This window comes from Thamnophis sirtalis, unplaced genomic scaffold (assembly GCF_051295495.1).
Source record: "Thamnophis sirtalis isolate CommonGarterSnake01/CBP01778 unplaced genomic scaffold, rThaSir2_p1.2 scaffold_4, whole genome shotgun sequence".
NCBI classification, from domain to species: Eukaryota; Metazoa; Chordata; class Lepidosauria; order Squamata; family Natricidae; genus Thamnophis; species Thamnophis sirtalis.
Window position 1 is genome coordinate 45,018,123 of NW_028261384.1, and position 20,311 is coordinate 45,038,433.

Consider the following 20,311-nt stretch of genomic DNA (forward strand, 5'->3'; position numbering starts at 1 on the left):
TTATTCAATTCAACGGACAATTTCTTTAAAATGTCTGCTCCAGTTTGATATGTTTTTTATAAAGGGTATTCTAGTAAATTATTACATAAATCTGTTACATAGACAGTACTGATGTTTTTAAAATAATGAATTAAAATTCATTACATTATCTGTGTGTAATTCAGACATCATAGTATCTGTGAAAAATATTGTGAAGCTTGCCTTAGTTACAAATATATATATTTGTAATGTATGTATGTATGTACGTATGTATAAAAAGGTATGAAAAATGTAGAAAATAGTTTACTTGTGAAGGTCGGCTAGGTGGTGTGCTTATAAGAGGTGTCGGGCCCATAGCAGAAGCTGCATTCAAGCTTCTTTCTCTTTCATCCTGGTATATTCGGTCTCTTTCTGCTTCAGGCAGCTGCAAGAAATTCTGCATTGCCCGAAGGTTTACTAATAAAGATTGCGAAGCAGTCTTGGGGTCTTCTTCTTTTCTCAGGATTTCTGAGAGCAAGCCCTGCAGAATAAATATGTATATATTTATATACAAATACACTCAAATGGCTTTATAGAGCAAAGTAAGAAACCACAGAAAGATGCCATAAAATCACAGTTGTCTTTGTTACCAACTTCAGAAAATGCACATACAAAAAACCAGTAATTCTGAATAGGAACTTACTACTGACAATTTAGGTAGCGCAGAAGAAAACCTGAGCTGTATTCTTAATTTTATTAAGCATTTGTTTTATGTATAAAACAAAATAACTGTGCTTAATTAGTCTGTTTTTACTGACTTTTTATTTAATATAAAATTTCATATTTGATATTTGTGTGTATACTCATTTATTTGAACATGAAAAACAGTAGAATAATATTATATAAGTTTCAATTCATAGTTGATTCTCCTAGAAATTCTTTTTTATTATTTACTTATGATTATCCAAAGTTGAGGTTTACCACTTATGACTAAAAATATTTTCCAACTGAACCATTTCAGACAAAAAAATACTAAGTTCAAATTCAATTGTTTCAGCAACAGTGGAATAAGTGCTTCAATTTCAAAATGTTAAGAATTCAAGACATTTTGCACTTTACTACCAATAATCTCAGACAATCAAGGAAATAGCATTCACCCCTCAGTTGTTTTTATTAGGTATATGTACTGACTTTACAGCGGTAGAGACTAACTTGGTTCTGTATTTAATAACGGCAGCAAGACTGTTAGTGGCGCAATACTGGAAGAAGGAAGACATGCCTACAACTCAAGAATGGACTTTGAAAGTTATAAACTTAGCCGAAATGGCAAAAATTTCAGCATATCTTAAAGAACATTCAAACGAGAGATATAAACGAGACTGGAAAAAATGGATTGATTATACACAAAGCAAATATGGGACTAAGAAACTCCAGATAGCCTATGCTTAAGATTAGCAATAACTTAAACTGTTTAAAGTTTGGGTAACAGTAAGAAGCCGAGTTCAACATAGAGATCTTATCGACCTTTTTTTTTTTCTGCTTTGTTTTAAGACATTTTAGACTGTGTTTGCTAAAAAGTTATACCGTGTACGGGCTCTGGGAAGTCGGGGGGAGGGAAGGGAGTTGGGGTTCTAGGGGGAGGGGGGAGGGAGGAAATATAATATGTGTTAGATCTTAAAGCATATGATTGCACTTGCATACTGTGGCTCTTCAATGTTAGTGTAAAAATAGGACAAGCTGAATATATTGGTAGACAATAGTGGTACACCGAAGGGAGGAGTAGAGTGAAAGAAGAAGGAGGGGTGGAGAGGTGGGAGAGAGGATTGGAGGTGTATTGGGAGAGAGGAGTGATAGAGGGGGAGGGGAAGTAGGAAGTAGAGGGGTATGTTGGAAGGAAGAATGAAAGTTGGAGGGGGGTGAAAGAGGGTATATTGGGTTTGTATTATGGGGGGTATTGTCTATAAAAGCGAGGGCTGTGTTTATTATTCAATGTTATATGCCCCGGTTATGCACAGTATACATGTGGATGTATGGAATGAAATGGAAATAAACGTATTTTCAACGAGAAGGAAATAGCATCTTAATATCCAACATTCTTATGTTCTTTTTTAGGAAATACCCTTAAAAACTTTACTTTGTAATTATGGACTGCTGGAGCTATTTGTATTTTACCTGTGGTAGTTAATTACTTCACAGAATCAAACTTATTTATTTTCAAATTTAGAACCTACTTCATCTCTAGATACTAAAGATCAAGACTTTTGGCACTATTATTAAGTCTTCCTCTGAGACAAATTGAATTGATTTTTTTCATTAAATGACAGAATCTTTAGACAATATACAATATACTTTCTTATCTTTTATACTATAGATTATATGCTTTGATATTACTATCATCTTTGTAAAAAGACAAGTAATTTTCATTTCTGCCACTTTCAGCCATCAAAGTCTGTGGTACTTATCATGGTAAGCATACATATAGACCATTGAAGTTGATTACTTAGAAAGTAAAAGCAAAAATAAATATATTAATCTGAAAATAATGACCCTCCCCCAATAAATCATAAGTAAAGCAAGGAGAACAGGATGTCATGTATAGGGTTGGCCTTTGTGGTTTGAATTCAGTTTTGAATGTCCTAAGATTATATTATGCTGTGAAAGTTTAATAGAAAATTTATTTTATATGATACAAAAAAGGAGGTCCTTTGAAAATGAAGAGAGTATCTCTTTTCACAACTAAAATACCAGGATTGATAAATCTAAGCCTATAAGGAGCTTAACCTACCTTTTTATTTGAAAATTAAACCAAATTAACTAAACCAAATCAGGAATGGTATCGAATCCTCCCAACTTTTTAAAAGACACAGATAAATCAACTCTGTTGATTATTATTACCACCAGTCCTTCCAGGCCCTAGAAAAATCAGCTTATCCCAATTTATTTTAGAATTGTACATTAAAATAAAATACACAACTCTAACTTACTTACATATTAACTAATGAACACAGACCAGCATTTTCCAAATATTCCTATGTAGATAAAGGATTGTATTTATTATGCCTATTATTTTTTCAAAATAGTGACCATTCAAAGTTAAAATGGCACTGAAACAAGTGACTTTTGATTGGACTTAGCACTTACACCATTGTAACATCCCCATGGTCACATTAATAAAATAAAACCAGCATGTATTTACTGTTAACTGGGTCATGTGATTACCATTTATGAACTTCACCGTCAGCTTCCAACAAGCAAAGTTAATAGGGAACTCAGATTTGCTTAACAGTCACAATTCACTTGCAACTGCAGTGATTTCCTTAACAAATGTGGCAAAATGTCATAAAATTGGATGTGATTCACTTTTTAACTGACTTGCCTAACAACGAAAATTCTCATCCCAACTGTGGTCATAACTTGAGAACTATATGTACAAATTTCTGCTAGCTCTCTATCTCCAAAATTATATGCTTCCAAACCTTTGGAAGAAGATTTGTGGGTTGGGCAGAACAAGGATTCCATTTCACTAGTGGGAAATACTGTCCTTATTTTTTCCTCTTCTATATCCTGCTAGATATTTTATTGAACCACTGTGCAATTGTTCCCAAATCACGTAGTTTGTTTCATGATTCTACACTTGCAAATCTTACTTTCTATAATCCAATCCAGATTCTTTATGTCCATTGTATACTTCAAAAATTTAGACACTAGTCATGTGGCACAGAAGTCAAAACTTTTATATTAAATTTGTCCATTTGTATTAAAATATCTATGTATAAGTCAGAATTAAATCCACTTTCATAGAAAGTGTTCCTCTGTTCAGATATTCAAATGTAATTTGTATCTTAATTTATGTTATTACTCAATGTTTGTTCAGATTTACAATTACTTGTGTTTACTTACTGCAATATTATTAGGTTTTTAAACCTAACTTATCATGATGTACTTGATGGCTCTGAATATACGTTTGTAGGCTGTATATCTGGCTTACACTAGTGAGAAATATATTTTCTGCATAAGAGCCTTTTCTAAGCTATTTTCAGACAGACCAATATAGATTTAATACATTTTATTTAGATAGTGATTTGAAGTTTAAAATTTACCTTACTTTGATATTCGATTGTTTATCGCCATGAATATCACACCTGAATACTATATCCTTTTGTTTTATATTTTTGATTACAATTGCATTAATGTGTTGACTTTTGTCTTTGCGTGAGATAAGGAAATATTTAATTATATTTACTTATTTTCCCTTGCAGTAATTCATCATAACCACATTATAAAAAGTAAATTTTTTTACAAATAATCATAAATAGAGAAGTGATTTTAAAAATATCAAGTGGTTCCAACGCTAATTACGAATTCTTCAAAATGAGAGAATTAAAGCACAGCTTTTTGGCTCCCAGTTTGTCTGATCTTTAAATATAATTACTATTTCAGAAAGATTTTTATCAGCTTCGTGGAATTTCAAAGCTCTCCAAAGAAAACTATGATCTGATGAAACTTTCCCTCACCCCCAAATACCAATATGCTTAACATCACTGTATGTTATCTGCATTGCAGTGGATTGAAATCTCAGATCCAGGTGGAACATTATTTTCAAACTCCACCCGCATATCTGGACTCATGCCAAGGAACATATAAGCAGACACATTTATCTTTGTCACTTATTAGCAAGAGGAGAGCTGTCATGATAGTGTAATAGCACCTTTTTACCTTTTATTCAAACAGTAATATGGGTAGTGAGTTTTTCTTAAATTACACTATGAAGAATTATATGAACACAGTAGCATTTTCTGTTATACTTAAGCAAGTAAATTTTCCTCTACCAGAACTCAAAATCAATAAAACATTACAAGATGGTCCATTACTGTTATCATTTTTGATTAATCCACCTTCATCCTTCATTTTACTGGAAAATAAACAGTGTACCAAATGTGAAATGAAAAAAAAGAAGGAAGAAGAAATGAACACCAAACTTGGTAACCTGGATTGGACTTCGCTATGGTATTAAATTTATTCCTCTCTTCATCCATAATGGCCTCTTTCTCAAATATGAAAAGGTCATTATATAACAAGTGGGACAGACATTAAGAAACACAGGGAGCTAAATTCAATTGTCATAATTTCCATCTAGTTTCATTATCTGTCACTGATAATGTAATGTAAAATATTTGTATTTTTAGAATACACCTGCCTGAATATTACATCTAAAATCTCTAGTATAATAGTAATAGGTAGTTTTCATTTAGCAGGTTAGTGACTGTTATTGTTACAAGAGTAATGAAAAAGTAATTTTACAACCAATCACTGCATTCATGTGCTTTGTAGTTCTGTAAAGCAAAGTAAAGCTGAAATATGATCATAAACACAATCCCAATTTCATTTAGCAACTTCTTTACTTTTAGTTGCGATTCCTAAGATAGAAATTAAAAATTTCAGTATAACTTTATGATATTGTATGAATCAGTAAAAGAACTTGATCCTATCTCACAAATAATAGCCAAGATGAGAGGGAAATAAATCTAATAAGTAAATAAAATAAAAATGAAAACTGTTAATTTTAATTACAGGTGCTCACAAACTTGGTGACCTGGATTAGACTTTGCTATGGTTTTAAATTCATTTCTCACTTTATCCATAATGGCCTCTTCCTCAAATATGAAAGGTCATTGTAACACTGACCATTCATTTAGTGAATGTTCAGTGTTACAATGGCAGTGAAAAGAGTGACTTATGACTGCTTTTCATACTTATAACCATTTCTCAATCATTGATCAAAATTGTATGACCATGATCACATGATCAATATTTGGATGCTTGGCAACTGGCATGTATTAATGATGGTTGCACTATCCCAGGATCATGTGATAACTTTTGCATTTTTAGACAAGCAAAGTTAATTGGGAAGCTAGATTCACTTAACAACCTGTGGTACTAACTTAACAATTGCAGTGATTTATTTAATAAGTGTGGCAAGAAAGGTCATAAAATGGGGTAAATCTCACTTAACAACTATTTTGGACTTAATTGGACTCATAGGTCCAAGACTGTATATTGTTAAAATCAAACTGCAGTCTTCATTTGTTATTGCTTCTTTTTACTAGAAAAATGGCTGCAACAATTATGGCTGCAAACCTATCCATGTTTATTAAGAAATAAATTCTAAGCTTCAATCTAAGATTCAATGAAATCTTAATATTATTAATTACGCTTAATGCAAACGTGATCACATGATCCTGGAATAGTGCAACTGTCATTAATGCATGGCAGTTGCCAAGCACCCAAATTTTGATCATGTGATTATGGTCATACAATTTTGTCAAACTGAATGCGTCACATGCAGGCCACACCCACCCCAGGTCCACAAAGGCAAAAAACACCATGATGTGTCATGTGATGCGACTGAGTTTGACACCCGCCACTTAATGATTGATCTTATGATAAAATTGCACCACATACAATTTATCAGTGAAATAGGTGTTGAACTCCCAAGAACAAAGTGAAAACAACTTTAGTGCATATCATGAACCCTCTAAGCTGAAATATCTCACAGTTCAGTGTATTCAATTTAATAAAAGTTCAGTAAATTAAATATGAAAATTATTCCAATATTTCAGTGAAAAAAAGTCACAGAACCAAGAGCAATCACGAATATTTTCAATGTATTCTTTTAAAATGGTCAGAATGATTGAAAAGTCACGTTCAATTTTTCACTTTAAAAGCTTAAATTGCTGCACTTTGCTAATAAAATCTGAATTATAAAAATCAAACAACTGATTGTGTTTGTTTTATTTATTCATGAATCAAATTTATATAGCTGCCCATCTCATCAAAGGCAACTCTGGATGGCATACAATAATAAATAATAAAACCAAAACAGGAATGACAAATATAAAAAAATAGTAATAAATATCTTAAAACCCCAAAATATAATCAAAGTAAAGGGAGAATTAAAAATGACCATCTCAACCATGGAGCTATCTGTCCAAGTAACCAGTTCCACACTTAACCTTAAGTCTGATCACACAATCATATATTGAGGGCTTTTCAGAATATTCAAAGTGATTGGGCCAATCTAATTTCAGGGAAAGGATGTTGCATAAGGCAGGCATTACAGCAGGGAAAGTGCATTTCCTGGGAACAACCAATTGTAAATTATTGATCAATGGTATATATGCTTTCTCCACACGATCTGATATGGCAGGCTGATGTAAGTGGTAAGAGTTGGTTCCTCAGATAGCTTGGTCCATGCCATAAAGGGATTTGCAGGTTAAAACCAGGACATTGAATTGGACACAGAAGAAAACTGGCACCAGTGCAGCTCACAGAGCAGAGATATAACATGCACTTTTCTAGGTGTGCACATAACTGTTAAAGGAAGGAGTGCAGAGAAGAGCAACAAAGATGATTAGGGGACTACATAAGATGACATAAAGCTGCATCAGAGGTCCCAAACCAAAATTACACAGTCTTGCCAGGGTTCAGCCAAAGCTTGTTTTTTCCTATTCAGACCCTCACAACTTCCAGTTACTGGATAAAATGGTCATGCTATTGCTTAATTCATCAAAGTTAGAGATATACAATTGAATATCCTCAACATAATCTCATTTTCTGGTGACAGATGCCTCATCTTAAAAATAAAATGAGCAATCACTGAACCTTGTGGCATGCCACATAGAAGGGCCGAGAGCAGAACCTCTCCTCTTCAATCATTATCAATTTGAATCAACCCCAAATAAGAAAGCAAATCAGTACAATATTGTGTGGAAAAGATACCATGGTCAATGTTGTCAAAAGTCACAAAATGTCATGAAGAGCAAAGATCGATGTGTTACCACTATTCTACCCATACCAAAGGTCATCCAAAAACATAAGCAATGATTTTTCTATCCCATATCAAGGTCTGAATCCTGACTGAAAAATGTCCTGATAATCTTCTTCCTACATGGCCCTGTGAACCTGTTGCACTACCACCTATCTTCCTCCAAAATGGAAAGTGAGATATTAGAAGAAAATTGTCCAGAACATTAGGATCCAGCAATGCCTTCTTTGGGTGGTGATGGCCTCTTTAATGATATAGGAATAATGTCTCATTCAAAAATAGAATTAACCACTGCAATCACCTTTTCCAGGTTGCTTTAACAAGCCAGGAAGGGGATGTATGTCATGGATCTAACAAGCAGGTGGCTGTACACATAATTTTTGAAGACCCTGTCAACTTCCCAGGTGAAAAAGTTCAAACCATTTCAGATAACTGAACAAAAGTCTTCCCTAGGCATCTCCTCTGAACTGTGGCAAGGTCAGAATGTAAATGGGAATGAATCCAAGCAACTTTATCTGATATATACATGAAAACTCCAACTATTGTCCTAAGAAGCTTGATTAATTTTATAAAGAAAAAATATGTTAAAGTTGTGCAAGATAAAATATAAAGGATGGAGGAGGTTCAACTAGCAATAGTTATTTGGAGATTTTGAAGCTTTGAAATGGTAGTAATGCAGTAGATTAATACATTATTATGCAAGTATTCAACACATATCTGGCATTTTGATTGTTAAAAACTTAGATATATGAACTTCTGACTTCATTCATAATGAAGAACAAACAATTAACAAGTGTATAATAATTATAATACAATTATAGGAGGGGTTATGGCATCACTTCTTTACTATACATTCATTCATTCATTCATTCATTCATTCATTCATTCAATTTCTTAACCACCCATCTCCCTCATAGAGGGATTTTTGCCTACTCTATATTTCTGGACAACTCAAAGATGTGAGCTGAGTGATAATGAATGAGTCAATTTTATCCAGTCAGATAGTATTTTAACTCATTGTTTCTAGACCAACACACCTTAGGCACAATTTACACTTATACAACTATTATTTTTTAAAGTATTAAATTTATTTAATAATTATTGAAGCAATATTTTTAAAGAATATTTTTCAAAGTGATAATTTTATATTATTGAATTTGCTTTTGTTTGGTTTTATAATACCTGGTCTCATTTTAGAAATAAAATTGAGATAAAACATTGAAATAAAAGGATTGTGTATAGTTTAGTCTTTGTGAAAAAACCCAGTTTTAAAGAGTCTGTGGAGCAGCACCTACACAAATAATAATTTTATACAACTATAAAATATACAACTGGATTATAGTAGTGTATTAAATTAATGTGCAAAAATTTTGTCACCAGAAGGTTTCAAAACATATTCGTAACATCTAATTTCAATTTTCTGTCATTGATACCTGAATATATATGCCCGGTACCGATTTATACTGTTTAAAACTTCAAAAATAATTGAAGGATCAAACTTTAGAGCTTGGATTAATTATGTATCTATTTTGGGTTAATTTTTTTTTTGTTATCCTTGAATGGTTTTATCTTCTGTTTGTTCAGGTATCAAAAAATGATAGGACCTTATTACAGGCTATGAAGTAACCTAATGATATTTGCTATTTAATTTTGGCTAATTCATTTGCTTGAGATAATAGCACAGTAATAGTCTGAAATGTAATGCTTAGGGTTGAAGGTTACAATCTGCAGTATCTATTGTTGACTGTATTGATGCAATTGAAAAAACAGCCACAACTGTTTCCTCCCACATAATTTTTCCCCAGAATTATGTGATTCACTTTCCTCTGCTCGTTAGGTATCAAAGGTAGCAACAGTTGGTGCTGCATAAGTAATATTAAAATATAGTTCAATATTTCAGCTTGCAAATATTGCTTCTATGTGTTTACAGCATGCACAAAGTGTAATTAATTTAGAGAGAGGGGAATTGAACCAATAATATGGATAAAAAGTTCTTAATTAATGTAGCTTTATAATTGTTCTAGATAAAAAATCCATACCTGCATCATTAAAAGGATGAATGTACAAGGTTTAATAGTATGTTGATAAAGGGCAATTATATCAAATAGATTCTTAAAAATCTTAGCTAAAGATTTCCTGTTTTCCCAAATAATTGCCATGAAAAAGAAAGAAAAAGAGAAAGATGAAAAAAGGGAGAAAAAATTTAAAATTTCTTAGCATAAGTAAGGATATTTAGGATCACAGTCTAAACTTAGTTAACTACCAATTCTATATAAATTTTAAAAAGGCTAACCTGAGTTCTGTTAAATGCCACACGTGCAAAAACTGCCTGTGAGATTCCTGCTCGTTTCAATTCGTCACGCACCCACTGGTAGATTTCGGAAGACACCTCTGTATTAGTTGAGACCTGTTGTTCCAAAGGCTTGTTGATGGATCTGCTGACAGGAGGAGGATGGTTCAAGTACTGTTGATTTAAGGACTGTTGGGCTAGAAGTCTGTTCACTGCATACTGCTGGTTTAGCAACTGGGCCATTACCAATTGTTGGTTTACTAATTGAGGACTAATGGGGGTAAGTCCAGGGTGCATGTTTGGAAGTGGGGTCCGAACAGATGGTTGACTGCTATGAGAAAGCTGAACGGGGGATGGTGGCTGTTCAGCAGTGTTCCCTGGGACTGGCTGGTGGCCAAAGTTGACGTGGTTTGCACCTTGTTGTGATAGTTCAGAAAGGCTGTCCATTTCAGCTAAGAGGGAGAAAACAGGGTATAAATATTTGGTTCAAGGAAATAAATGAATATATAAAAAAGAACAGCTGAATTTGGATCATTGCTCTCTTATTCTCAGCATTCAATTTAAGAGATGTTAATCAAACGATACGTAGGGATGTGCAAATCTTTGTTTCTTCAATATTTTCTTTCTGAACATACATCTGGCTACAAACCTTTGGCTTCAGAGCAGATTCGTTGCACCTTTAAGAAGATTCAGATGCAAGCAAAAATCTTTTGAAATGATTTTTCACAAGCTTTACATTATTTTCTCAGAAGATCCCAATATATAAGAATATTGTTATGCATTTTGTATCCACATTTTTTTGTAAATATAAATGATAGTTTTAATTGAATTATAATATATATACACACACACATCCACTTTTTCACAAAGATACGCATTATTTTTATTTTTTAAATTCATTTCAGCAAATATATGTTTACGTGTATATTTATGTACAGACAAGCACACACACAGGCGCACACACACGCTAACACATAGAAGCAGTCCTTGACTTATAATAATTCATTTAGTTACATCAGCAGTGAAAAAGTGACAGACGACTGTTTTTCACATTTAATGGCAAGTTTCAGCATTCCCATGGCCAAGTGATTAAAATTCAGATGCTTGGCAACTGATTCATACATATGGCAGTTGCAGTATCCTATGATCACCTTTTGTGACCTTCTGACAAGCCAAGTCAATGAGGAAACCAGATTCATTTAACAACTGTGTTACTAATTTAACAACTGCAGTGATTGACCTATCAACTGTGTCAAGAAAGGTCATGGCCTTAATTTCACTTAACAACTGCCTTGTTTAGCAATAGAAATTGTGGACTCAATTGTTGTTGTAAGTTGAGGACTACCTTTCAATGTATATATTTGATTAAAAGCACACAGGCACTTTTTCAACTTTATCAGGATCCTGAATAATATATTTAATATAGTTATAACAACAAGACAATATTATATTTACCTGAAGGAAGGCAACCCCTCAAAGCACTTTTCAGTAAGTATATTTGCTGATAGAGTGGGGGGAGCAATTAATTTTCCCAAGAGACCACATGAGAAACTGAAACTGTTTGGAGGGCTGCCACTACCTCCCCCCTGCAGCCACCGCTCCCCCAGCCGCAGTTACCACAGACCTGACAGGGACAGTCAAAGGGGTGGATGTGGCCCATGGGACATAAAATGCCCAAGTCTGAGATACCGACTCTATTTAATGAAGTAAATACTGTTAAAAAGGATAGAAAAGAACCAAAAATCCTATCGGTTATTTATATTTATTATTATAATTTTGATTTATAAGACTACCACAAATAAAAAACTAATCGCAGCAGCACACAACTAAAACCATTCAATACCTAAAAATAATAAAATAACAAAATGAGCTTTATATAGTAAGGAAAACACTTTTACAACTACATCAAACAATTCATATAAATTAAGCACAACTTATCTTAAAAGGTGGGGGGGGGGGGGAAAGCAAGTTTTTAAGAATAATCTAACATCATGCAGGCCAGGGGGATATTATTCCAGACATCAGTTATAGGATTATAGATAAGGTGCACTTTCTAAGATCCATCCAAAGATATTATTTAATAGATGGCAGATGAAAGGTATGTACTCAGTCAAAACCTATGGGGCACACAGAATTTTTTTTGTTTATTTGGCTAACTATAGAGGTGAAATAATGTGAGAGGGTAAGTCCTTTAGGTAGTTAAACTCTGCCCCAAAATGATGGAACAACTTGCCTCCAGAAGATGTGAATGTTCTAACACTTGAAGTTTTGAAGAACATATTGGATAACCATTTGTCTGAAGTGGTGTAGGGTTTCCTGCCCAGGCAGGGGGTTGGTCCCTTTCAACTCTATTATTCTATTCTATTTATAATTTATAATGCGATTAGGTCACTTTTATTGTCACCAAAAGCTCACTGGAAGCTAATGTAGCAAAGGTGTTACATGAATAAACCAGCTGCAGCTTCTCTCTGGACATCAAGGCAGCTTCTGCACACTGCAATAGTGACTAGTCTACACATTAACTGACTAAAGAAAGAGTGACCACAAGAAGGGACTCTGGATCTGAAAAAGTGTGCAATCGGTGCAGTCTTGCACCTTCACAGACATTTGCCTTCTAAATGCAAACTAGCTAGCTATATTCCAAGTATTAGTTGAAGTGTTAAAAATAATCAGGCAAATAGCAAAGATGAACCCTAATCCATCCATATTGCTTTTAATTATATAATTCTCTGAAGCAACCAAATTGATGAAGCTGGTTGCAGATGGATGGTTGTTTTTAGAGACCATAACTTAAAAGGAAACAATTCATTCCTGTTGTTTGTACAGGAACCTAAATTCTTTTTTATTGTACAGTAACCAAAAAGGTTTATCTTTCTTAACAACAATACAGTAGCTGTTCTCCTTGCTTTGGGGATTTTTTTACTTCTCAGCCTAGAACAAGTAAATACTTTTCATTGGAATGACTGAAAAAAGTCTCTTCCAAAAAATGAAGAAGTGAACTAGCATAAAAGTGAAAATGAAGACAGCATTCCTAAAATATTTTGGTCATGCATCATTTCTGTGTATGAATTCATAGATTAACTTTAGACATCCATCTAAATAATTTAATTTAAAATATTTGTGTGTGTGTGTGTGTGTGTGTGTGTATACACACACACACACACACATCATTTTTTTCCTCTTGCAAATAGATGTGGTATAAGTTTGGGGGTAAAAATGCCTGCAAGCACTGAGCTGTTACCTATCTTCAACATTCAATACTGATAGCCACTTGTGTTTATGTGAGAGGGTGAACTGCATTACAGTGTTAATACTGGGTGTTTAATGCTTCAGATTTGGCCATTTACTTTTTTAGTTTGCAGATATTTATTCATAGCCCCAGATATGGTGAAGAAAGGCAGAAGAATTGATGCAGCCACTTAGAATTAAAAAGATTTCTAACATTGCATATTTCAGCTTATCATTCAAAATGGTCTCCACAAAAATAAACAAACAAAAAATGTCTTAACAGAGTACCATATGTCTATTTGTTTGTCTGCCTTGTACAGTATTGCTCTAGGGATTCCGGTGGTTAGGATACTGAGTCAGAAGACCATTGAGAATTCAACAACTCGAAAGTTCTAAACCGAAAATGCAAAGGATATGGTGTAATGAATTGCCATTAATTTGTCCAAGTTCCTGCTTATCTAGCAGTTTAAAAGCATGCAAATGCAGGTAGATAAATAGTACCACTTCAGTGTGAAAATAATAGGAACATGATAGGAGCCCCCTTGGGTATACCCTAGGCAACAATGATGTCACCAGCTAATCCTTTCAACCTGGAAGTTCCTTGGTAGGCACTTCCTACACAAATGCAGTAGTATACAGTGTTGCTCTTTTGCTACAACACACATGCGGAAAGATTATATTTTCATACAGGCAAGCCATTACTTTATTTCTCAGTCTTCAAATATGAACATGCATAACTTCACCTGCAGTCTGTTCCATTTTCCTTCTTAGGCCAGTAGCTTTTCTTTTCTGTAATTTGTTACCTTCTGTACCTGTTGAATTTCTCTGGTGAAAATGCTACCTAAATTTTCAAATGTTAAAATCGTATGATAAAAGATACCCATTTTGCTAAGTTACTACCCAGGCCTTACTGAAGAGATTGGAATTAGTAAGTCATATAAGTTTTCCTGCCTTGTCAAGAATTTAAATATTGTGGACTATTAATATTAATAATGTGCATTAATATTTCATAATATAGTATAGTATATAATATAAAATATAATATATTAAATATAATATAATAAATATAATGTATTAAATATAATATAAATATAATATAATAAATATAATATAATAAATATAATATAATATAATTCCATCAATGGAATTAAATAGGTCTCAAGGTTTTATATCTCAATTCAGAGAAACAAAAATCTTATGTGCAACTAACAATTGTGTGCAACATTTCTATCATAAGTTTCAAATATAAGCTAGTATATCTTCTATAAGTTGCATCACTAATTACACTTCTATTTATTTACTTTTTGTGTGTGTTTGTGTGTGTGTGTGTGTGTGTGTGTAAAATTTGAAAAACAAAGTTTCTAAAATTTGAATGTGAAGATGGACTCAATACAAATTTTGTTATTTTTCTAGTACATTCATTGAAATAAATAAGAGATATGTAAATCAATGTCTAATTCAGATTATATGCATTCCTATGTACAGACAGTTGCAAATGGTTTAGTTTATTTAAAGAACTGTAATGACATGGAATTTTATACAAAGATCAGCAGAAAAGTCTTACATGACTGCCTTATTGCCAATGCTATATCCTTTGCTGTCTGAGATAGACATGTAACAAATAAGGAAGTAATATAATACTGGCATAGGATATATTCTAACACTTGTTATAGATGAAATACTTTTGAAAATATTTTCAATAACGATTGTAAATATTACATACTGTTATTACTATGAAATGTCATGTAAGAGCCATGGGCTATATTCGATAGGCAAAATAAGTTAAATACCTTTTCCAAACTATGGAAAGGATAGGCCATATTAGTGACCTGATTATAATTATGGCTGATTTTGAAAATTAAATATTTGTGCTATATTTCTTTCTTTCTTTCTTTCTTCTTTCTTTCTTTCTTTCTTTCTTTCTTTCTTTCTTTCTTTCTTTCTTTCTTTCTTTCTTTCTTTCTTTCCTTCCTTCTCTCTCTCCCCCCTCCTTCCTTCTTTTATTTTTTCTTTCTTTCTTTCCTTCCTTTGTTTCCTCTTTCTTTTTTTACTCATATTTTGTAAAATGTTATCAAATATTTGCTGTATCGAACATCATTATCAGATCTATTAAAAAATCAGTCCAGTTATACTGTCCAAACAAAGCTTAAAATGTATTCAATCATAAGCATGTAGACAATGCCACTTGAACTTTGATCACTTTGCTTACCCATCATATCTTTTGCCTTCTTGAAATGTTTATACCATCTCCCAAATTCCTGACATTTTGCTGCTGAGACATTTGCATAGTAAGTGCTGTTCACAATGGAAGATATCATACTCTAAAAAAGAAGAGAAAGAACAATTATATTATTATAATGTTTAATAGAAGATATTTTAATTATTTGATTAGTAACATTCCCAGTTACAAGACAATATACAATTTTATTTTGTTATGATTTGACACATTTATATTTGCAAATCTTGTAATATTCAGCAGCCATTACATTACATTTAAATATTATTTTAATATCACATTTCGTTCCAAACAAATATATATAGATATAAGAAAAACAAAAAATATTAACAACTATGCAAAGATATTACAAATTATGTAAAGTTTATGTTTTGGAATAGCTAAAATTTATATCTGAAAGCTGTAATATAATATGAAACCAAGGGGACTAACAAAATATTTCCAAATGGGAGACCATACAGCATTGTTCATATATTGTTCTTCATGAAAGTCGTTCACTCAAAAAAGTCACAATGAATGAACAGCTTACCTTAATTGTACTGAAATAATTTTAAAAAATGCATTTCACTATTTTCAATGCATATCTAGATCATCTCTAGAAATACTTTTAAAAATATATTTCCAGGAGCAAAAAATACACCATATGCTCCTACTTTCTCACTAGTGTATTCTGAATTTATATAGCACATACGTACATTGCTTCATACAGCCAAGAAAAATGTACACTAAAACATTTACATTAATTGGAATTAATCAATTATCCACTGCTACTCGTTTTATATTACTTTTGACCTGAAACTTCAACACTGGATTGTGTGCACTTTAATAACAGTAGCAGTGGTAAACCTGAACCTGTTCTTCTGTCTCTTTAGTTTTAAGTAAAAGGCATTCCAATCATAAACATTGCAATAATCAGGGGTGTCTGAGCCAAAATTTAAATTGTTTGCATTGTCATATGTCTTTATGAAGTTATTAAAATGAAGGATAATATGACAACAAAGTATGAAAATTATTTATGGTGAAGTAGTAGTCCAAGGTAAATTATTTTAGAAGTCCAAACTTGAAGATCCTAGATTAAGGTATCAAGGGATGAGATTCTGCAATACTTTCAAAACTATTAAGCATCACATTGTCATCATTCATGTGCTATCTATGATTTTATTACAAATACGAGATTAACATTAGACGATCCTTACAAGGATGTTCATTCTGTTTCATATATGCATACATTATCTTCCAAAATTATCACTGATTAATCCTTAAAACCCTCCCACATCTTTAGTGATTTTTACAGCTTGATTTTAGAAACAAAAATGTTTGCTATATTATCTTCAGTTTCAAAATATAGATTAATTTGAAAGTAGTCAGTTTTTAAAAAGCTTAGACATTTTCAGTTGTTTTTGTATTTTGCTATAGATTTAGTTTGTAAAAATTCGTAAACCTAAGAAAATAATTATAATATGGTATGGTGTCATAAGTAGATGTATCTATGATTTGATAACAGCTTTTGCTCTTCTTGACACATAACTCAGAAAAGATATTTTAAAAACCCACAGAATCCTGTCTCCATTTATTGTAAGTTTACTTGAGTTCATGTGACTCACCATCTAAAAGAACCCACAGGTATACACACCCAGTAGCTGTAGTTCTTTTTTGTGATTGTCTGATGAAGATTTGATCTGAAATGGTGCCACCTTTGCAAAAGCCCTACTACACTGGTATGATACCATCTGCCACAATCTCAGCTTTCTTTTGCAGCCAAATGCATTATTTATAATTATCTCTTTCATAACTGTATGGCAATAGGGATTGATTTTTTCCCCTCTAAAGTTCATTTTTGGTTCATCTGGGCAAAAATGTATTCAATATCTGGAGTTATATTATTGCATAAGTGGCATCCAAGTAATTTTGCATACATTTTCTAACTTAAAGAAAATATATTCTCAGCAATCTACTTATATTTGTTTACTTTATTTAGTTAACTTCTTTTTATATTTAATTCATTCTTCAGCAATGAATGCAACATTTTAGGTTGCATTCAGAATAGGTTCATAATAACCTGAATATAGATTATCTGATCATAAATGGCTGTTTGAAAGTGCATTGTTGTATTTTTGAGAACAAAAAAGAGCAACATTAATCAGGTCAGTTCAATTATCTAAACTAAAACTGTTCATGCTTTACTGCCAACTCAACCAGCCACTACAAAATCTATTATCTGTGATTGCTCAGCTTCAGGTCAAAAATCCATTTATCCTCCATTGTAACCAAATATCCTCTATCCTCTTTAACAATATCTTAAGCTTTAGTCATACATATCTTTGATAAAAATTATGAACAACTTCATGGATTAAAATAGACATTTCACTGCTTATGAAAGTGTGCCAAATAATATAACAGGAAATCTCAAAAACAGATGTTCTCTGAAATAACCTAATGAACAAAGATATTAGGCTATATCCCTCATATGTTCAAGATAATTCAAAGTATCATGTACAAAACTTTAACAGGTCTTTTTAATGTTTTTAAAGAAGGAAAATAAATAGACATATTTATTGCATATTGAAAGCATTCAAGCCAGATCAGTAGATGGGGCAAGAGTTACAAGAACTTATTTACACAATTATCTAAATATGATTAAACAGCTGATGAACAAATATTAAACTAGAAAATGTATAGTCATTTCAGCTTAATATAATCCTCTTTTAGTAAACACCCAAGACAATTTTTCCCTACTAGAACAGTTCTGACATCTCATAAGCCTAAGGGTGAATAACAAGAGATTGTTTTTGATAGTTATAAATATTCAAAAGAGATGCAGACCATCTGCTTTCATATTACAGGTAAAGCAAGATTGAAATTGAGACTGCTTGGGAAAAAACAATTCTTCTAACAAAGTCTTCCTCACCTCAAAATCTATAAAAACAGACAAAATATATATATATTTATACAGAATAAGATGGAGTATGCAAAATGCAAGATTCCTTTTACAGACACAACTTGTAGAGTTTCTCTTATGTTCCATCTGTATATTGTACTGCATTTCTAGTGGTTAAAATCTTTTTCAAAATATTAATGAAAATATAGTAAATGGATTATAAATCTAAATGAACCAGCTTAGGTATTTTTCTTACTCTTGAAAAATTATTTGAAATGGATTTTATTATTTTAGTTTGTACTGTATCCTTCCTTACCCAGAAAGTTCCCATTAACTGGTAGATAGTAAAAAAAATAAAATACATATTATGTTCTTTTGTCATGCTACAAGCTTACACACAAATAAAAATCTACTTATTATAAAACCCATGCCTTTGTTTTCAGATAGGGATTTATTTATAAATTAATCTCATTCTTCTATGAATGTTTTTTAAAGATACAAAGTAAACAATACCTGCTAACTTTACCAGGTAGATCAGATTCAAAACACAACCAGATGAGCTACTTCAATTTTATTATAAAGTTACACTAACAGAATATTGCATGTTTGAAAATACAGTTCTCCTGTCACTCTTACATCTGAGAAACTAGGGAAGGTATCTTCAGAATGTTTTGCCTTGTCCATTATACAGGTATGAACTATGCTTATCTATCAATCCCTATGCTCCTATGCATATTTGTTGGCCCATTCCCCTAGACTTTTCCCCAGATTCCATTACACCATTCTCCCCTTCAGACTCATTGCCCCAGTCCTGAATTCATAGTGGAAACTGAGTTTGGACTATGAGAACAAAATGTAGCTGTGTCATTCCCCTCTTCTGCTAGTAACTCCCCAAATTACACAATAATTGTTTCTCCAGGAATCTTTTTGCTTCTGGCCCTCAGATTCTGAATTGCATAGTTGGAGTATTATTATGGAGAGAGAGAGAGAGAGTGTGTGTGTGTGTATGTGAGTGTGTGTGAGAGAGAGAGAGGGAGGGGAAGGAGGGAGAGAGAGGGAGGCAGAGCATAGATTGTGTTGTCTTAGATAAGATACTATCTTAAAATTATTATGATGTGTATGTGAGAGAGGGGGAGGGGAGGGAGAGAGAGAGTATAAATTGAATTGTCTTAGGTGAGACATTATCTGAAAAAATTGTTTTGGAAGCCTGGAAAGTTTATAAAAATCAAAGCAATTTGATTAGGGAAGAAAGGTTGAATATTTGCAGAACCTCTAAATTCTTATGTTCTGTATGAACTTGTAGAGAATGGATTGCTCTTTCCAACAGGCATCTCCATCACTGAATAACATTTTTTTTACTACCAATAACTCTTTACTGAAAATATCAAAGTTCCTTTCAGCTGGGAGGAGCATTCTGGAGTAACAGGCCCACATCAGCAATAACAATAACAATAGCAGTGGTACTTAGATATAAATACCACTTATAATGCTTTACAACCCTCTCTTAGCGGGTGTATAGAGTCAACAAATTGTCCCCTATAAACTGGTTCCTCATTTTACTGACCTCCGAAAGATAGAAGTCAACTTTATATTGGTCAGGATTAAACTCCTGCAGTGGGCAAAGTTAGCCTGCAATGCTGTATTCTAACCACTGTGCTCAATACAATGGTAAATATGGTCCCTCTCTTCTGTGTTAGAGCAACCCTATCACCATATTGAAAGCATCTATGTGTACCACAAAGGGACAGGACAGGTCAGGGTCAAAAACAAAGAGGTGTTTTAATCCTTGAAATGCTGTTTGTTCTTGGATTAATCATGACAATTGCTGATCCTTTCTTATGAGCTGGCAGTTTTAGATGATCAGCAAAATTAGGAAAGAATTTCCTATAAAAATTA

The 20,311-nt window shown here is 32.7% G+C and overlaps 1 protein-coding gene across 7 annotated transcripts in view; it reads right to left on the reverse strand.

Annotated features, from left to right (window-relative positions):
* SATB1 (SATB homeobox 1) overlaps positions 1-20,311 on the reverse strand; it is a 109,408-nt gene that overhangs the window by 40,183 nt on the left and 48,914 nt on the right. For all 7 annotated transcript variants that reach the window (XM_014051892.2, XM_014051884.2, XM_087712831.1 and 4 more), the window contains 3 exons: positions 15,511-15,622; positions 10,077-10,525; positions 287-499 (listed from right to left, as the gene is read on the reverse strand). In XM_014051892.2, the coding sequence (XP_013907367.2) occupies positions 287-499; positions 10,077-10,525; positions 15,511-15,622 (774 nt within the window). The remainder of the gene's footprint in view (positions 1-286; positions 500-10,076; positions 10,526-15,510; positions 15,623-20,311) is intronic.